This window comes from Tripterygium wilfordii, chromosome 23 (assembly GCF_013401445.1).
Source record: "Tripterygium wilfordii isolate XIE 37 chromosome 23, ASM1340144v1, whole genome shotgun sequence".
NCBI classification, from domain to species: Eukaryota; Viridiplantae; Streptophyta; class Magnoliopsida; order Celastrales; family Celastraceae; genus Tripterygium; species Tripterygium wilfordii.
In genome coordinates this window covers 11,515,944-11,534,008 of record NC_052254.1, presented here as the reverse complement: position 1 = coordinate 11,534,008, position 18,065 = coordinate 11,515,944, and the positions used below count along the sequence as shown (strand labels likewise).

At 37.1% G+C, this 18,065-nt stretch overlaps 3 protein-coding genes across 3 annotated transcripts; 1 reads left to right on the top strand and 2 right to left on the bottom strand.

Moving 5' to 3' along the window:
• Positions 1–1,598: 1,598 nt before the first annotated feature.
• Positions 1,599–8,830, bottom strand: LOC119993067 (ER membrane protein complex subunit 1-like). Its single transcript, XM_038839977.1, has 12 exons — positions 8,630–8,830; positions 8,125–8,252; positions 7,882–7,944; positions 7,666–7,787; positions 7,148–7,263; positions 6,248–7,055; positions 4,577–5,308; positions 3,745–3,966; positions 3,574–3,669; positions 3,288–3,482; positions 3,068–3,181; positions 1,599–2,099 (listed from the first exon to the last, which is right to left on the bottom strand). Exons 1-12 carry the CDS (start codon positions 8,728–8,730, stop codon positions 1,839–1,841), a joined length of 2,958 nt encoding a protein of 985 aa, XP_038695905.1. The 5' UTR covers positions 8,731–8,830; the 3' UTR covers positions 1,599–1,838.
• Positions 8,831–9,551: 721 nt separating this feature from the next.
• On the bottom strand, positions 9,552–12,966 carry LOC119993068 (exosome complex exonuclease RRP46 homolog). Its single transcript, XM_038839978.1, has 8 exons — positions 12,718–12,966; positions 12,521–12,634; positions 12,264–12,364; positions 11,436–11,456; positions 10,940–11,012; positions 10,749–10,816; positions 10,421–10,553; positions 9,552–9,932 (listed from the first exon to the last, which is right to left on the bottom strand). Exons 1-8 carry the CDS (start codon positions 12,824–12,826, stop codon positions 9,829–9,831), a joined length of 723 nt encoding a protein of 240 aa, XP_038695906.1. The 5' UTR covers positions 12,827–12,966; the 3' UTR covers positions 9,552–9,828.
• Positions 12,967–14,665: 1,699 nt separating this feature from the next.
• Positions 14,666–18,059, top strand: LOC119993516 (probable glycosyltransferase At5g03795). The gene is made up of 5 exons (XM_038840676.1): positions 14,666–15,017; positions 15,590–16,435; positions 16,525–16,655; positions 16,816–17,164; positions 17,247–18,059. The coding sequence occupies exons 2-5, from the start codon at positions 15,632–15,634 to the stop codon at positions 17,910–17,912; spliced, it is 1,950 nt and encodes a 649-aa protein (XP_038696604.1). The 5' UTR covers positions 14,666–15,017; positions 15,590–15,631; the 3' UTR covers positions 17,913–18,059.
• The last annotated feature ends 6 nt before the right edge of the window (positions 18,060–18,065 follow it).

Below are 18,065 nucleotides of genomic sequence, written 5' to 3'. Positions count from 1 at the left end.
AATGGAAATTTTAAACCCTCTAACTATATATTGGGAAGGAAAAAAAAAACCCTTCATGTGATTTTAAATCTCCATTAGTTATCATTGTTTGATATTTTTGTTGAATATTTGACGCTATGTCTCAACCTATCCCGCTTTACGGTGGCGATAATTTAGACTAGACCGAAGTCCGTGCAGGAAGAAGCTCCTTTGACCCATGCAAGGAAATAACGTCGAAACTGCTGAGCGTGAGAGTTGAATCTAAGAACTCACGCATTTGTAAGGAGTTATCACATTCAACTTCACCATCACAATTAAAACTTTTTTGTTGACGTCATGTCACCTAACCATATGGCATTGACCAATATGATTATGAAACATGACCCAATTTTAATTTTTTTAATATAATTTTAGAAAATTTATTGTTCAGTTATCTGCGGACATGTGTAAATATGCATAAAATTTGTTTATTTTTTATTTGTATATATGTATAATATGTGCAAACAACCTTATTACATCTTAAAAGTGTCCAAAAAATTCAACAACGAAATCACGTCCATTCAACAGCCAACAACATAATTATGTCCCATAAATAAAAAGAAACAAAACAAACAAAGCACGTGTCTACGCCCATTCAACATTGCAACCTAATAAATCTCCAAAGGACCAAAAACTTGACATATGTTCCTCTCTCTCAAACTGCATACGGCCCTCTTGCTACATCATGATTATTGAACCCTCATGCCATGTGGGATTTAAAAAGGTCATGTCATTCCCTTTTAAAAATACAGAAGTGATAGATATCACAATAATCAATCATGTATTTTGATTGATGTAAATCAGATTTTGTGAGTCCTTACACTGACATCAATCAGTGACCAAGATTGATTATTGGGATAACTGAGAATCCATTTACTAGGATCCCTAACATTTTTGTTAAAAATATTTCATGACAATTGGATAAATTCACTGTCACATATGACTATAGCAGATTTAACGAATATCACATGAAGGGCTTATTATTTCCTAAATAAGTAGTTGAAGGACTTAAAGTTCCCATTTTATTGTAGAAGGGTTTAAAATTCACCAAAAATGTAGTAGAGTGGCTTCTTATTGCTCTATTCTTTTTGACTTTTTCAATAGCATTGATCCCTCTAACCTTCTTGACGGCAGGGAATGTTTGCTGCCAAGTGGGGGCGGCTATGAGAGCAGCGCAACGATGAGGCCAGCAATGAATCATTATCACATTCATGCGATTGTCTCGCATTGCATTCAACATCACCCTACCCATAAAGTAGTAAATATAGCTCAGGAACAATGCTACTTTCACGTCGGACAAATAGCACGCCAATAAAAACTGCTAAACCTAACCAATCATCTTTAGAATCTGGACTCCAAATTCCAGTCATTGGACCTCTTAGGAAGCTAAAAGGCCCAAAGATATGTCTGCGTATGTTTGGTCATAAGACCCACTAAATCATCCCAGTCTGGACGGATGATAACCAAAAGAGGTCACACACTACGTCACTACCACTAGCAATATATTTCCAATCTCCCAATGGTTTCTCCCATCAGTAAAACAAGTCAACATATGTATACGTTCATTTGTTTTTGATGGGTTAGTGATCCAAAACATCCTTCAAATTTTAGGTTTGCAACACAAGGTCACAGAGTTTAGTATTTCGTTCCGTATAAATGACGAAAGAGCTGTCAGCCTGTCATTGAAAGGCTGCATACTACAAGATTAGGAAAATTACAGAGCTTGGATTGGACCTCGCATCTATCTAGTACAAAACAAAGCTTAAAAAGGATAATACACAAAATTTTGTCAGGGCACAAATAAAATTAGAGAGTCTAACTCACCTCCACTTCTCTTGCAACTCTTTCCTCTCAGACAAAATCCATGTCACAAAGATTGCAGCAATAAGTGCAACAATCGTAATGAGCAACAAGGCATAGCTAAAATCCTCTGTGAGTGAGTCATAGGTCCTCGAGGGTGCAAGCCGTGTAAAAAAGAGATCGACTCCATAAGCAAAGACGAGAGTTGTTGACTCCAACTTAGCAGGCACTGTTACTATGCCCCGGAGATTTTCCACCCTAAGGGAATGCGTTACGTAGGACTGCAAAAAAAAATGGCATGTCAATATAAACAATCAAGAAGCACTATAAAGGTGTAGACCCATAAGAAAACCCTTAATGCACGCTAAAGGCACAAGGCCAATAATCTAACTCCAAGACAGGATTTCCTCAAGACACCAATACATAGTGCTCTCGTCTGTAGATACGACAGCGTGCAAAATCCTGATATTGTAAACAGGCACATCATAAAGGGCCTGGAAAATCTCACAGAAAAAACACAGGAACAGATCTCAAATTCACAAGAAACCCAACGTCCTCATATTCACCCATGGCTTTCAAATTTTCAAATGAAATAGCTCACTGTCAACTCCTATAAACATTAACTAGATGGTACATTAAAATTACAACAAAAAACAGCTAAAAGAAAACCAGGCAGACAATTTTCCTTTGATAGGCAGCAGCAATATATAGAACCAGATAAAAGAAGTACAAGAGGGCATCCATAACTTCTATCACATTCGAAACTGACAAAAATTTGTCATCAAAACCCCTCAACCCCAGTAACGAAAGTTGTCTCAAGCAAGCAAGATCACTGAAGCATGTTTTATCACCGGTTTCTTACAGCCTCCATGTAACTGACTTCCTTTTCTTTCCTCTTTGCCTCTTTATCTTTGGGGAACAAGATCGGACGTAGAGTTGTACAATGTTGGTTCATGGTCCATCATTTAGGTCCACATATATTTTTAAAAAGTTGGGCTTTTCTTACCCTTAACAGAAACAATTCTTAAATGAGCAAGTCGACAATCACATTGATGTGCCATTTCTCACCCTTTTTTTGGCTTACTGCTCACAAGCTCATGGAGGTTCTGAAGCTAAATTTTGAATGCTTTATAGAATATAGCCATGCAAGCAATAATGTAATGCTTTTTCAAAATTTTTGATGCTTATTCAAAAGGTATAATGTAATGAGCAAAGATGGAACAGAAGCAGAGGATACACGGCATCTGACCTGAGGAATAATAGGCAATGAATCAGCCAGAGGAATCAGTCCTTCTTCTTTCTCTGCTTCAGTGGGGTTAATTGATCTGCGGGGGTCTAGGAAACGCTTATCAAGTGCCAGAACCTGAAGAAGGTTTAGTTGCAGTCAGCGTATGTGCATAAAGTACAAGGAGAGACACTACAGACATGCCACAAACATTAAAGTTTAACAAATACAAGAAGAAACCAACCTGATCTCCAACTGTACCAATAAGAAGCTGCTTCGATGTTATACCCTTGGCAGTTGATGTCACTGATATTTCTTTCACAGAATGGGTGAAAAAGTAAGATTGTGATTTAGTTATCACTTCCGGTCGAGAATATGAGGACATGGGCGATGTCAGATTATGCTTTCCAAGAACAAGCTTCCAGACATCTTTGTTATCCTACAGAAATTTAATTACAAAATTTAAATTCATTTGGAGCAACAACACAGACAAACATCACATAAAATATTCAAGTTTGTAGGTCTACTACCGCTCGAGATTGATCATAAATTTCAATAACTGACATCTCATATCTGTGTGCCCTAAGATTAAAATAGTGATAGACAATCCAGTTCTCCCTGAAGACCTACAGACAATATCAGCTCGTAAGGCAACATAGTCATTTCAAAAACCAATAGCAATATTACATTGAAAAACTTACCGCACGGACAGGACCATGTGAACCATAGTGGGTCATGCGATGCAATATGCGACCAGTTACAGTATCAATAATGTATACAACCAACCATGACTCCTCCGGAGTTGCTGATCCAACATCACCACTGGCCTTTGGTGAAACAGTTGCCACAAAAAGTACATTATTCGATAAGTATTTATATAAAACATCTTGGTTCCCAATAACTTTTGTTTGTGTATGAACCACCTGAATAACACAGGTCACAACACTACAGTTAATAAAAACAGTCATAAAGCGTTGTTAACTCCCAAAAACATGATCAATTTAGAAGAAGGCAGAGACAATCAATTCAAACATAAATCATCCACGTGATTATCCATTAAGTCCAGTGATCATATTGACATGACAATAAAAGTAGTTGGACTCCAAGTAGTTTTCGGCCCGACTATTTAGTGGTTGAGCTTATTTGTGGTGTTGCCTAACGTTGGTTTAGCAATAAAAGCTTATTATTATAACTGTAAAAATAACTGAATAATGTTTCACCGAAACATGATGCCTCTTGGCTTATAAATAAATATATACATTCATTTTTTTTTAGCAGGAAAATAATGTTTATGAATAATGTTTGCATAGAATTATTAAATTGCATTTGTTGTACAGATATAAAACTGTCAAGAAACCATTTATTGGCCTAAACAATACACATTCAGTATGACCTAGCCGTGCATAAATCACACAAAGGAACCAAACTTGCATCAGTTAATCGCATATCAGCACAATAAAGAAAAAAAAGGAGCAATGCACCGACATATACTGCTTAAAGCATAAGCACAAAATCTTCAAGGATTATGATTACCTCGTTCAATTTTCTTGTCACAGCTGCAATGATCTTTTCTGACTCTGAAGGGAATACAACAGACCATATGTCCCTTGAGTCAAAGCAGTAACCATTGTCTAATTCACCTATGCAATTGCTTTTCAATACATGCCCTTTAATAATCCCATTATTAGCCTCAACTGAATACCAGTATATATTTGAAAACTCGCGTTCAAATATACCAAGAGCCTCTTGAGTTTTTGGATACAGATGCACATGGTTGTCAACATCTACGAGTAGATGAAGACGTTGCTCAGTCGAATCTGTAATTGGTAGCGGTATGACTTGCGTAACAGAGTGCGCAAGACTCATATAACTAAGCTCGTTTCCTGTATAAGTATCAACAAAAGAAACTACACCAGGTGCTTCAGCGCTGGGTCCACACCTGCCAACAACAAGAACAGACGGATTCTCATCCAGTGCATGATGATGCGGAACCTGCCACTGATATAGATTAAGCCCAGTCGGATGTTCGCACGCTTGTGATTTATGTAGCGACTGCAGTAACAGAGACCACACAACCCGTCCATCTCCTGTGTGCAACGCATAAAGTTTACCAGCTTTAGTGAGAACTATGAGCAGCTTCCGGAAACCATTGTGGTCTCGGGTCATTTTGCTCTTCGCAGAACTTTTAAGCCTAATCTCTTGTATGGCAGCCACATCTTCAGGGCTTGCGAGCATCAAGCTTCCCTTTAACTTCAGGATGTGTCCCTTCCAAGCAGAAAAAAAGATGTGTCAACTAAAAGTCAATTGAAGAAATCAGTTAGATGGTGAATCTGTGTATCTCAATCATGCAATGGCAAACCATATAACCTACCATCATTAAAGGCCACTCATGACTTCCCAATAAAGGGACAAAACTAAAAGTTCATAACAATTAACAATGGAATTGTTTTTTGACATGTAATTTATATGCAAAGGGAACTGTTTTTTGACATGTCATTTATATGCAAATGTTTTCACATAAGTGTAAGCTTGTGGAGACAAAAAGTGTCATCATCTGGTCAAAATTTTCAAAGAAGTTTGCAAGCAACATTATGACAAAGCACCACATATCAATTCATCCTGAAATTCTAAGAAATTTTCAAGTAGAGCACCCAATACGTTTTCAAAGGAGAAAACTTGCATCAAGGCAAGAGACCAATAGGAAAAGGTTAACCTATGTAATCTCCTCCAAAAGTATCACAACCCTTCGCCTCAAACTTCCCAAGAAAGGGGTGTATGTCATATTAGATATGAGAGATGAAGAAAATTGAACATTGAAGGACAAAAGTTGAATATAAACCACAAATATAACATATACAATGATAGGTTTTGCAGGAGAACTGCCAAAACAGAAATGTTATAACAGATAGAATCACCAAAACATTCACTTTTTCCTTGGAAATGTAAAGATTCACTTTAATTCAATAGTAGATAATGAAACATCAAATTATTTTGTATACAAGAAATCAACATGCAACCAAATAAACATACCTCTATGACATATTTTCCTTTCAAACCTTAGTCAAACTGAAAATAAAATATCAAATGATAAACTCTTAATGGAAGAAGAACTGAAGAAATCGCAAATATAACCAAGTTCTTCATTTTGTCCCGATGACGAACTGGCTCAACTTTTTTTCCTCAAAGCAGTTAAATAATTCATACCTTGAGCCATTCAAATAGGTTGTGCTCCACTTTTGCCACTGACACACCTTCCTTTTGAACAGGAAGCTCGGATGCCGTTACATCTATTATTGAGGCAAGGCCGTCCTCCCTACTCCAGACAACTTCCCCTTGCTGTAATAACAACAGTGAATGATCTTCCATAACAACCAAGGCTCTAAATCCTTGAGATTTGTCCATTCTGATATAATTGTTTATGAAAACCTTATGAACAAGCCCTCTATGGTGGTCCAACTTAATGCTCTCCCTAAGCAAATCATTATTCCAGTCATGAACAACCTTTACTGTGAGCTGAATCTCATCACCTCCATGCTGAACCAGTGCAAATGCTTGCTGGCCCTTCGAGAATGAAAGAGTATCACTAACAGCTGCTGCATGATTAACTTTGTCCACCACATCCAACTTCCTTTCATCTGTCACCCTCATAAATATTGTAAGTCCATCACTTTTCACAACCACCATCCCAGGAAGTACAGATGGTAGTATCATCACCATCCCCAAGGAACCCTCCACGAGATTTGAGATGTACGTCTGTTGAAAGCTAATTTCTCCGTCCAGAAAGTGTATAGTTACCAAAATTTTCCTACTGGCATCCAATGTAGCGAGGATGCCACTTGAAACTACTGAAACTTCCCCAGCAAAACCGCCAGGAGAGACTGCACTTTCATGCTTCAACAGCTCTCCACTCTTCAAACTTATTTGGTATGCATTAAACTGAGAAGAACCAGTAAATCCTACCACATGGATTATATCATTGTCAAGATGCTGAATAACCTGCTGAACCTGTACACTGTAAGCAGGATGATCACACAATTTATCAACAGTCCACAACATTATAAAGCAGTAAAAAGGCGTCTTGACAATAGTTTGGAATGGACAAACCTTTCAGCTGCAAAATCTCTCTTCCAAAGCACCTCACCATCTATACTTGAAATGCCGTGGAGACATCCTTTGCTAAAAACGAGGATCAAATTGTCCTTCTCAACTTTCAAATTGGACTGCAAAAAGGGCTCTAGTTAACTACCAAATCTTTAGAGAATGCTGGAATGGACAATGTTTCAAAGGTTCTACAAAACTAAAACTGTAACAGCCAACAATTCTTTACGGGTGTAATTTAGGATTAACAAAAAAAGCCGCAAACCAGCACACCTCAAGGAATAAAATTTTGTGTGATATTACATGTTAAATCCAATGGTTTTGTAATATACCAACATGCATTTGGAAGATTTGATGAGAATAAATGATGGATGCTAAGTAAGAAAAATAACTGCAACAGGAGAAAATGACTTCAGACTCATACACTACAAAACTGTGAACTAGGTTTGAACATGAAGATAAGTGGTGAAGAACCATAAAATATTTGAAGGGTTACACTTGATTTGATAATATACATTACTTACAGGCACCACTAATAATGACTTTGACTGCTGATTGCCCGGTAGATAAGTTTCCCACACCATCTGCCCATCAGTAAGTTTCCATGCCCTCAAGATAGTTCCCTCTGAGGAGAGTGTAATGACATCTGAAAGAATTGCATGACACATTCAAACAATTTAGTACAAAATCCAAATGATCATGCTATTAACAAGACCAAATATGGATAAGGATATAATTACATTTTCCCAGGGCAATCTCAATTCCATTGACAGCGTCCTTTGGTTCAAGAACATGTCTCCAAACTGCATTAAACCAAACAAGAATCATAATTCCATATCCTAAGATAGACGTCAGCATAAAACTAGAATACTATACCATTCAATGAATAACAAATACTGCTGAAAGGTAAAACGAGAACCACCAATATATCGAAACAGATAATTACATTGCTAATCTATCACAAAAGGGAGTATGGCACTTACAAATCTCTCCGTGGCGTAGATCAAGTGAGGCGATAACATTCTCCTCGGTGGATACCACAACACGCTTCCTCCCAGTGTTCTGAGTATGAAATACAGCTTGCTTCGTTTTCCCTATGTACTGTTGATGCCTATAATGAATAAATCATGAACAATAAATAACCACCATAATTGAGTTATAAGTGAAACAGGTGTTACATCCTCGAATGCATAATCAAAACATAATAAAATTGAAACAGTTCGGCTCAAGATTAACAGATATGAAAAAGAACCCCGAGGAATTGAACAAAGACAACCAAGAAGCAGATAGGTAAAGGAATTCGAAGACGCAACTATACATAGTCAACTGCGTTTGGATTCTGAGATTGTAAATTGAGCGAGTATCAAAGAGAAATCGGACCCTCATCATAGTTCTGGAAGACATTTAGAATTGCTAGGTAGCTCGAGTTCTAACTACAATTTCTAGAGAGACGAACAGAAGGGGAAGTTGCGAGAAACTATAACGTACCAGTCCATGAGGCCAACTTGATCTTCGTAAAGCGAAAATATAGGCGTTATGAAAGCCAAAAAGAGTAGAAGAAGAATCGGAACCCTAATCGCCATGTCCATGGCGAATAGCGGGTTTTCTTTGTATCTCGCTCAGTGACAGAGCTGGCAGATCTGAGAAGACGAAGAAGACAGTGTTTGTGTTTACTGTTTATTAATAAAAAAGCCGGCTTTTCTCATAAGAAAAGTAGAAAACACAGTTCCGCTTGAATGATCTGGGCCTATGATGGGCTTCTCGGATTTGAATGATGATTTGGATGGGCTCCATAAACAAAGCCCATTTTTCAGAGCCCAAGCCAGTCATGTAAACAGTGAACTTGATTATTAATAAATAAATAAAATAACCCAGTCAACTTGATTAATAAATAAAAATAAAATAAATTATGCATTTGTAAAAATACATATAGAGAGTGGAGAAACAAAGTCTCAAATCAATTAATAATTCGTGCCAAATAAATGTTAATGTTTTTGGTATTTGTATATATATAAAGCAAGTTCAATAGCTTAAATGATACCGTAATTTTCCAAATCACACTCCCCTCTCTAATATTAATGCATTAACACTAGGGGTGACAAAACTCTATCCGGTTAGGATGATCGAATTTGTCCGACTCAGATTAAATTAAGTTTAAACATGTTATATGTTCGAACACATAAATCTTATCCAATTTACTTATTCGAACCTTAACCCGATTAGGTTATTGTCCGGTTTATTTGTCCGAATTTAAACCAATATGAGTTTGATTAATTAAGTTTGTCTAAAATCCAATCTGGGTTAAGATTCAAACACATAATATTTTGTAAGCACCCTTTATTAACACCCCAATAATCACTGTTAAGATCGACAGTTATTAAGGGTGAGACCTAGAGCGGTCCCAATGATATAGATAGAGTGAAATCTTTTATGTAAATATTGAAGTTGCAAAACTAGATAGAATTGAACAAGGGAAACTGTTAAATGTGGAACCAACATCCCACAAACGCTACATGTGCTGCTATTTTGTATGCTAAAGTATTACAGAAGACACTGGATCGGATCAGGTCCACACACATTAGGTTAAGGTACATTGGCAAAACTACTTCTCAAAAGTGAAAACTAATAGCAGTTAATCCTCGAGGCATTTGCTATTCATATTTTGGCATCATGCAGCTTTAGAAGAGTCATGAGTCACTTTGCAGTTGTGATTTCAAGCTCTTCCGGAGGAAATCGGATAACTTGGCACTTGCGGCACGCCCTCTTTCTAGACAGTGAAGATAGTTGTCCACTGAAGTTCAAAAGAAAAGTAGAAGTTAGTATCAGCTATGTCATAGCCTCATAATTAAGCACATTTGTTTCATCACCTAATCTACCAGAAAGCAGAAGATGGTAGTAGCATCATCTTTGTGTTCATGCAGTATATTTACTGCCTAGAACTCATTGTTTAACCTTTGGAAATAGAAAAGAAAAGAAAAGAAAGGTAGACAACCCCCTGCACAAGGCCCCCCCGCAATGGACAAGGTCGGGGACAGACAGGATGAACGCAGACCTTATCCCCACACAATATGTGAAGAGACTGTTTCAGGAATTGAAACGGTGACCTCTAGGTTGCATCCTTGCAACTCTACCACTGGGTCACATGTTCACCTAGTTTAACCTTTGAAAATTAAAAGAGAAAAAGCATGCTACATTTTCAGTGACTGTAAATATCTACAAGAGCACAGGATTAACTACATTACGAAATGAGAAATAGACAAGAATCAATGTAAGGAATACCTAGCATGACACCATGTGTAACAGAGGTGATGATCCCATGTTCCATTGGTTCACCATCCACAAGCGATGCTTCTTCTGTACAAACTGAGGTGGTTGAATTTGGGAAGACCAAATATGCCAATGACTTCATATTCTGTATTGAATGATTAAACATATTTAATGATGGTGTTAAATATAAAACTGAAGCACCTATGTACTATTTTTCTAGGATGGGAGATGATTCCACAAGCTATTTAGCTCCATTTACATTGCAACCAGGATATCTTTCATCACAATCGCATTAGCCGCCGGAGAAGAGATTCAAAATATACATGGAAACAATCATAACCTGCTCTTCTAGCTTGGTTGGATCCAGTATAAGATATCCACTTTCTGCCAAACAACAACATATAGCAACTGCAAAAACCAAGATGACATGGTCATGATTTATTAAAATTAAAATGCTGAAAATTACTAAACATTTCAATCACACATTAACTTCCTCATAATATTGTAGAAGATACTAAATGTTTTAATTACCGGCAAGATGCTTCATAGGAATTCCAGCATCTACAAGGGCAGCACATGCTGCATTTACTGCACAAGGTAGAAGCTACACAGCATTTGGTTAAGAAATTTCCTATTTTAAGAAATGAGAAAATATTTTAAAAAATCAAGAAAGAGAGAGAACATGGAGAAAGAAAAAAATACACATGTAAGCACACTATTACACATCCCTGGTATAATCCACATCGTTTCATATAACCAAGAAGGAAATAAGCTTTGGTGATGTCAATGCATGCTGAGAAGCAAATAGTAAACCTGCTTCAAATGCTAAGGCAAGGCAAAAAAATAACACTAACTCAATGATGGCTAAATGTGCAGCTGTAGAATCTCTGCCCGACCCAACTGTGTCTCATCGTAAATTGAAGGCGAGCACTAAGAGAAGTCTTATTGAGGGTGAAAAAGAAGCTCCATGAATCAGTGGAAACCATCAGTATTATATAACATGGAAATGCCAAATTATAAAGGATACAGCACCATCATCATGAACAACCTGCAACATGAAAAGGGGGGCTCATTGTTTCAATGGATGTAAGTGGTCTAAAGGTTTTCTGATCGAGAATCAACCTCAGATTCAGCAGCCAGATATAAAAGACTACACAGTAAGATAGTTCAGAAAACATATCACAAGTTTGACAATCAATGCATATCGATACACACAAGCAGACAATAGTAAACAGAGTCGATATGACCAACATTACTAGTAATAAACCACCCTACCCAAGCATATCTTTTTTTCATTGTAATTTTGGAAACCAAAGATCCTGATTGCCTGTATCAGGATTTTCACTGACTAAAATTTATGAGCTGGGAGTATTCTAATTGTACATAAAATACAGTCAATTGCACCAACAGAATCAATATATACTTGCTTTTAAACGAGTACTTTTGATGAGATGTGATTAATGTGTAACAACTAACATATCAACATTAAGAATGCCAATTAAGCATCTATCACCTCATTGGACTGCACAATGCTCATGCACGATGATCACAAGACTCAAACTACTAACCTATCCCTTAATTTATTTAAACTCTTAATTAATCCAAAAAAATGAAATCAAGTGAATCCATAAATTTTGATTATGAGGTACTCCAACAACATCATAATGATAATGAAAATTCACACGCATCAGATTGCTGTAGACTGGTAACAATATAAAATGCAATGAAAACCACATAGAGAGATGTGAATATATTATGTGCCAAGAATCTCAAGATATAATGAAGGGACAATTTAGGCAACATTGTATAGACTCCCTAAAGGTGAATATCTTACACATGTACCAGACCACCTCACCTGAACGACAATCGAAGTTGTAGTATTTGGATTAACAGTCAAAATGCAAATGCTCTGCAAAGTCTTCTTCATTATCATTTCATACTCCTTTTCCAATTTCCCTAAACAATTGGATTATCAATCAAAAAGGTAGTCACATTTCCATACAACTCCACTGGGAACCAAAACCAAAATTATCAATTGCCAATAAATCATGACTTCAACAACAACACTTGTTATCAATAAAAAGAAAAAGGGAAAAAGAAAAAAAAACCCACCAATCTGGCCTGATTGAGGCTTCCAAATGACTTCAATACAAGCTTTCTCGGGGTTTTCATTCTTCTTCGTCCCAGCTTTGGGCCCATACACAGCAGCTAGTACTTCGGTGTCTCCTTAAACCAATTCACAACAATACCCACATAAGCATGAACCAAAAATCCAAACAATTAAGTAAATAAATAAATAAAAATTTCACCTTGACGCCATCTAGCAGAGCCATGAGCGCGGTTGAGGATGTTACGAGAGCAATTGAGTGGTCTCAACTGGTTCGCTGTTCTTCCATCTTCTCTAACCATCTCCCCCATTATGTTCAATAATCGAACACTCCTATATCACAGAATTCAAGAGAGCCAATAGCGTTGTAAAAACTAAAACTCAGAAGAAAACTGAAGTAGCAAATAGTGGACAAAGAAAACAAGAGAAGAACAATAGCTTCAAGGGTTTTAGGTTTAGGATTCCCCCGTTTTTCCTCTTCCCGATCTGGGCCGGATTTTGGACCCAGTAAAAGAGAACCCATAAGCCCAAACCGACGAATATCGGTGGGCTACTGGGCTTGGGCTGGGCTACATAAGTTTTCAACTCTTGACAAATACGATTCTCTGATAACCGATAATTCCTTGGCATGAGACTCCAAACATCATAGGGAAATCAACCTCTCTTGTAGACAGGAAGTCAAGATCCTTATTTAGAACTATGATGTTGTTTGATGTTTTTTTTTTTGTTCAGTTTATGTAATCCGTCATAATCCGATAGAGTATGTTGTCATTCGATGGTTGTTCGGTGTAATACAATGTTGTCCAGAAATGTCTGATGATAACTATTATTTATATTTTTTTAGTTCTCATTTAATTTATCTTTATGATAACTTGAGTCTTTCTATAATCTCAAATTCTCTTCTCTTTTCTTTTTTTGATAAATGAATACAATCCGTCATCAATTTTTTCAAAAGAAATTCCATAAAAATGAGCTTGAAGAATCTAAGTGACTTTAGTAATGGACCCACCGCTTAGAAGCTAGAGCAAAGACCCAAAACTATTGTAATTTGAATTATAATTAATATATTATTTGTTTGTGATGTCTATTTTTTTTTTTTTAAACTGAGTTTAACGAGAATAAGATTCGAATTCAAGATTTAATGAATACGTGATCCCTTACATACAATATAATTACCGTTGAACTAATGGCCTACTTGTTTGTTTGTGATGTCTGCCAACCGACGGAAGGACGAATAAAAGAAGGTGGCATAAAAGCCACAAAAGGTCGCATCAGCGTTTTGCATGTGTTCCAAGTCAGGGATATTGGTCATTACCAGTAATTAATTAACATTCACGCTCAACTCATGCGCGTGCATTGACTGCACTAGAGACCTATAGACACACCGTATTATAATGGACACCTCTGTAGGATAGTTTTTAATACCGAATCATTTATCGAACCATCAAAAGTGAAGTTTCGAGATTTTTTAGATTTAACAAATCTAATAAAAATTGAACTGTTGATTTATAATACATAATAAATTAATAAATATTTAATTATATAATATATATTGTCAATATAAATAACTCAAAAATCAAAATAACGAAATAGTTTCACAAGTCAACCTTTGTAATTCATTGTCCAGAGTTCACACTTCACTGTTAAATAATAACAAACTAAATAAAAAAGAGCTTGACATTTGATATCAAAACTACAAAAATATGAAATTCCTAATCAACAAACATGAAAATATAAGGATTGAACCTCCGCTTGATTGTGATTTAGGGGTTGAATCTCGATTTGATCGCGGTTTAAGGATTGAACCTCTTTTTGATTGTGGGTTAATTTCATGTGTGCTAATTTGTTACAAAAATACCGACGTAGTCTTTGGTTCATGATTCTCATGATAAAACCGACGGTATGATTCGATATTAAAAACTATGGTATGTAGTAGTACGTTTAAGTCCCCATGGATATGAGGGAGCCCATATATGTTTTTGGATACATGACCCATTAAAAAGACCCACGTTTAAGCTAGCATCCCGACCACGCGCTGAAGTGCGAATATGCTAAACTAATTGGACTACGTTAAAAAACAGTTTGCGTTGAAAGTGGCATTTTTATGTAAATATCTTAATAGAGAGCAGCCATTGTTGTCCGAACGAAAGGGCTGTCATCACTCATCACGGAGCCATTGAAAAGCAAATGAAATAATTCACATTTTCCTACTACTTCTTGGAATCTTGGGGATACAAAAGACCATAATTGCCACCCGACACGACAGCCCAATGAATCGTAAATGACTCACGCGAATCCCCAAATTCATCCCAGGTAGAAATCTTTGCTTCCGCCTCCATACATCCAACGAATTCAAGATTTGAGGAAGAAAACTATTGTTTGGTTGCTGAGAAAGAGAAAGTTCAACTGTTCAAGATAGAGAAGGAGATCCAAATTGGGAATCTTATTTATTCTACAACTGCTGGCACACTTTGACCGACACTTTTTGTGTTAATCATTCGGGTTAGTTGCGCCATTGTTTCTTTTATTATCAGCTCTTTGATTCTCTTTTTAATTTGTTTTCTTTTGTCGGTTTGTTAATGATTCGCCGAAGATTAAGTAATCATGAATTGCATGTGGGTTTAGTGGGAGCGTTCTGGTTTGTTAAGTTTTTGAACGACCTGAGGGTGTTTGATTTTTGTTCTCTGTGAATGAAAGATTGGTTCTTGTTCTGTTTGTGGTGTGGTTGCTGATCAGTCGTCATGTTTATCTGATGATCAATTGGAATTTTGAAGAAATAAGTTGCTCCATGCATGGACTGAGGTGTTGGTTCTCATTGGAGAAAGATCGAGGTTTCTCCTTTTTATTTGAAGATCATGCATTTTTCAATTTTCTATTGAAGGGATTACTTTAAGATCAGGACCATGGATGTTGCTAAATACTAGTATTTGATTGTTCATCGTGTTGGTTTTGTGACATTATATCTTTTGTGTAATGCTTAAGTTGGTTTTGCATGTAAATTTTGCTGCTTAATTGTTGTTTTATTAGCAATTTAGAAGCTTTGGGCTCATTTCAAGGATTGGGAACTTGTGCAGGAATAATTGTAAGTCTGGATAATCGATAGAGTAGTTTTTGCAATGGGTCATGATTTTCGATCTGTTTGTAAGATGAAAGAGAGTAGATGGCCGTGGCTCGTGGGAGTAGTGTTTGTTACGATAATAGCAATCCAATGTTTTGAGCTCCCATATGGTAATGTTGTCTTATCACTTTTTTCTGCTAGCAAGTTTCCAGTAGCAGGGGAAACTATCGTCCGGGCTGATGGTCCGGTGTCTAATTTTGGGGTTACTGGGAGAGCTAATGATTCTCATATTGGAGGAGATGATGATTCTGAAACCTCTGAAAAGAATAATGTAGTTGTAAACAAAAATGAGTCTCCTGGAATAGATGAGGGTGCTGACCCTGAGGAGGAGGAGGAGTCTGAGAAATGGGTAGAACAAAATATACAGTCCGGCGCCACAATGGAAAATGTAGTAAAGGAAAATGAATGGAGATTTCCGAAGGAAAATGCCACTTTCATATCAAAAGATGCGATGAACAGCTCCGATACTGGTTCTGTATCCCACTTATCTCCGCAATATTCACCATCGAACGTGACATTTCCGGAAACTGTAGATACAACTGTCCGAACTACAGATACATTTGTCTTTTCCTATCCATCATCGACTTCTAAAGATGTGGCGCCAACCACATTGGGCAATACTCCCTCAGCGACTGAAGAATCAGGGAAACGGCAAAGTGATCTCACCCCATTGGATGCAAATTCCCACTTGAATGATCTTTCTGAGAAGAAGAAGACCCCGAAGATTCTAACCTCAGCTGTGGTTTCAATATCCGAGATGAAAGATTTGCTGCTTCAAAGTCGTGCTTCACATAATTCAATGGTTTGTGTAAAGCTTTAGCTTTTAGTCATGTTCATTCTCGATTTTGTATATGCAGTTGCTTAGATCTTTGACTTTCTAATTGTCTGCAGAGACCACGATGGCCTTCAAAAGTTGATGACGAGCTACGACATGCAAAATCTCTGATTGAGAATGCTCCCATTATTAAGAATGATCCAGTACTTTATGCCCCTCTTTTTTGGAATATTTCAATGTTTAAAAGGTGAGCTTATTATTGACCATACTCTGATGCAAATCTGTGCGTCTGGGTGTTCTCCATGTTTGTACTACTCTGGAAGGGGTGGTGAGAAAAATTATACTCCAGAGACAGTTGTTAACAGCAGTCTCAAAGCTGAACGTTTTCTTATGGTGGGAATTTGCAGGAGCTATGAAATAATGGAAAGCATGCTCAAAGTGTACGTTTACAAGGAAGGAGAGAGACCCATTATACATCTGCCAATACTCAAAGGGATATATGCTTCCGAAGGATGGTTCATGAAGCAAATGGAAGGTAACAAAAGATTTATTACAAAAAAGCCAGGAAAAGCCCACCTCTTCTACTTGCCTTTTAGTTCTCGAATGTTAGAGGAAACCTTATACGTGCCTAATTCACACAACCATAAGAACCTCATCAAATATTTGGAGAACTACGTGGACATGATTGCGGCAAAATATCGTTTCTGGAACAGAACAGAAGGGGCAGATCATTTTCTTGTTGCTTGCCATGACTGGGTACATCATAACTATTTCATAGAAAGCTCAATTTTTTATTTATCCCATGTGTCTTCCCCCTAACATTCTTCTATCTTGTCAGGCTCCAGCTGAAACAAGGCACTATATGAGGAACTGCATTAGAGCTCTCTGCAATTCCGATGTCAAAGAGGGTTTCACCTTCGGGAAAGATGTTTCTCTTCCTGAAACATTCATTCGAATGCCGAAGAACCCTCTTAGAGATCTTGGAGGAAAGCCTGCTTCGAAGAGGTCAATCCTTGCTTTCTTTGCAGGCAATATGCATGGTTATCTACGACCGATTCTGTTACAGCACTGGGAAAACAAAGACCCAGACATGAAAATATACGGTAAAATGCCTAAATCCAAGAACAATAGGAACTACATCCAGCACATGAAGAGCAGCAAGTACTGTATTTGCGCAAAGGGATTCGAAGTAAATAGTCCACGAGTAGTCGAGGCCATTTTCTACGAATGTGTTCCGGTGATCATATCTGATAACTTTGTACCTCCGTTCTTGGAAACATTGAACTGGGAATCATTTGCAGTATTTGTCTTGGAGAAGGATATTCCAAATTTGAAGAACATACTTGTTTCGATATCGGATGCGAGGTATCGAGTAATGCAGACAAGGGTGAAAAGGGTACAACAGCATTTTCTCTGGCATCCTAAGCCTGTGAAGTATGATCTCTTTCATATGATTCTGCACTCCATTTGGTTCAACAGAGTCTTCCAAATGAATCCCAGATGATAAAGCAGTAAATATCCTGTGAAGATTGTAATTATGGAGGTTTCAAGAACTGGATTGAACAGAGTGTACTTTCAATGACTTTCAAGATTGTAATTATCTGTACACTATAAGATTCATTCTTTTATTGGATTCATCGTTGCCGTAAAATAATGA

Coding starts and splice junctions, on each gene's coding strand:
- LOC119993516 (XM_038840676.1), top strand. CDS start 15,632: ATGGGTCATGATTTTCGATCTGTTTGTAAGATGAAAGAGAGTAGATGG. Junction 16,436..16,524: donor GTGCTTCACATAATTCAATG/GTTTGTGTAAAG, acceptor AATTGTCTGCAG/AGACCACGATGGCCTTCAAA. Junction 17,165..17,246: donor TTGTTGCTTGCCATGACTGG/GTACATCATAAC, acceptor CTATCTTGTCAG/GCTCCAGCTGAAACAAGGCA.
- LOC119993068 (XM_038839978.1), bottom strand. CDS start 12,826: ATGGGGGAGATGGTTAGAGAAGATGGAAGAACAGCGAACCAGTTGAGA. Junction 11,013..11,435: donor TTGTTCATGATGATGGTGCT/GTATCCTTTATA, acceptor AATGCTGTGTAG/CTTCTACCTTGTGCAGTAAA. Junction 9,933..10,420: donor TACACATGGTGTCATGCTAG/GTATTCCTTACA, acceptor TTTGAACTTCAG/TGGACAACTATCTTCACTGT.
- LOC119993067 (XM_038839977.1), bottom strand. CDS start 8,730: ATGGACATGGCGATTAGGGTTCCGATTCTTCTTCTACTCTTTTTGGCT. Junction 7,945..8,124: donor TCTACGCCACGGAGAGATTT/GTAAGTGCCATA, acceptor GGTTTAATGCAG/TTTGGAGACATGTTCTTGAA. Junction 3,483..3,573: donor TTTATGATCAATCTCGAGCG/GTAGTAGACCTA, acceptor AAATTTCTGTAG/GATAACAAAGATGTCTGGAA.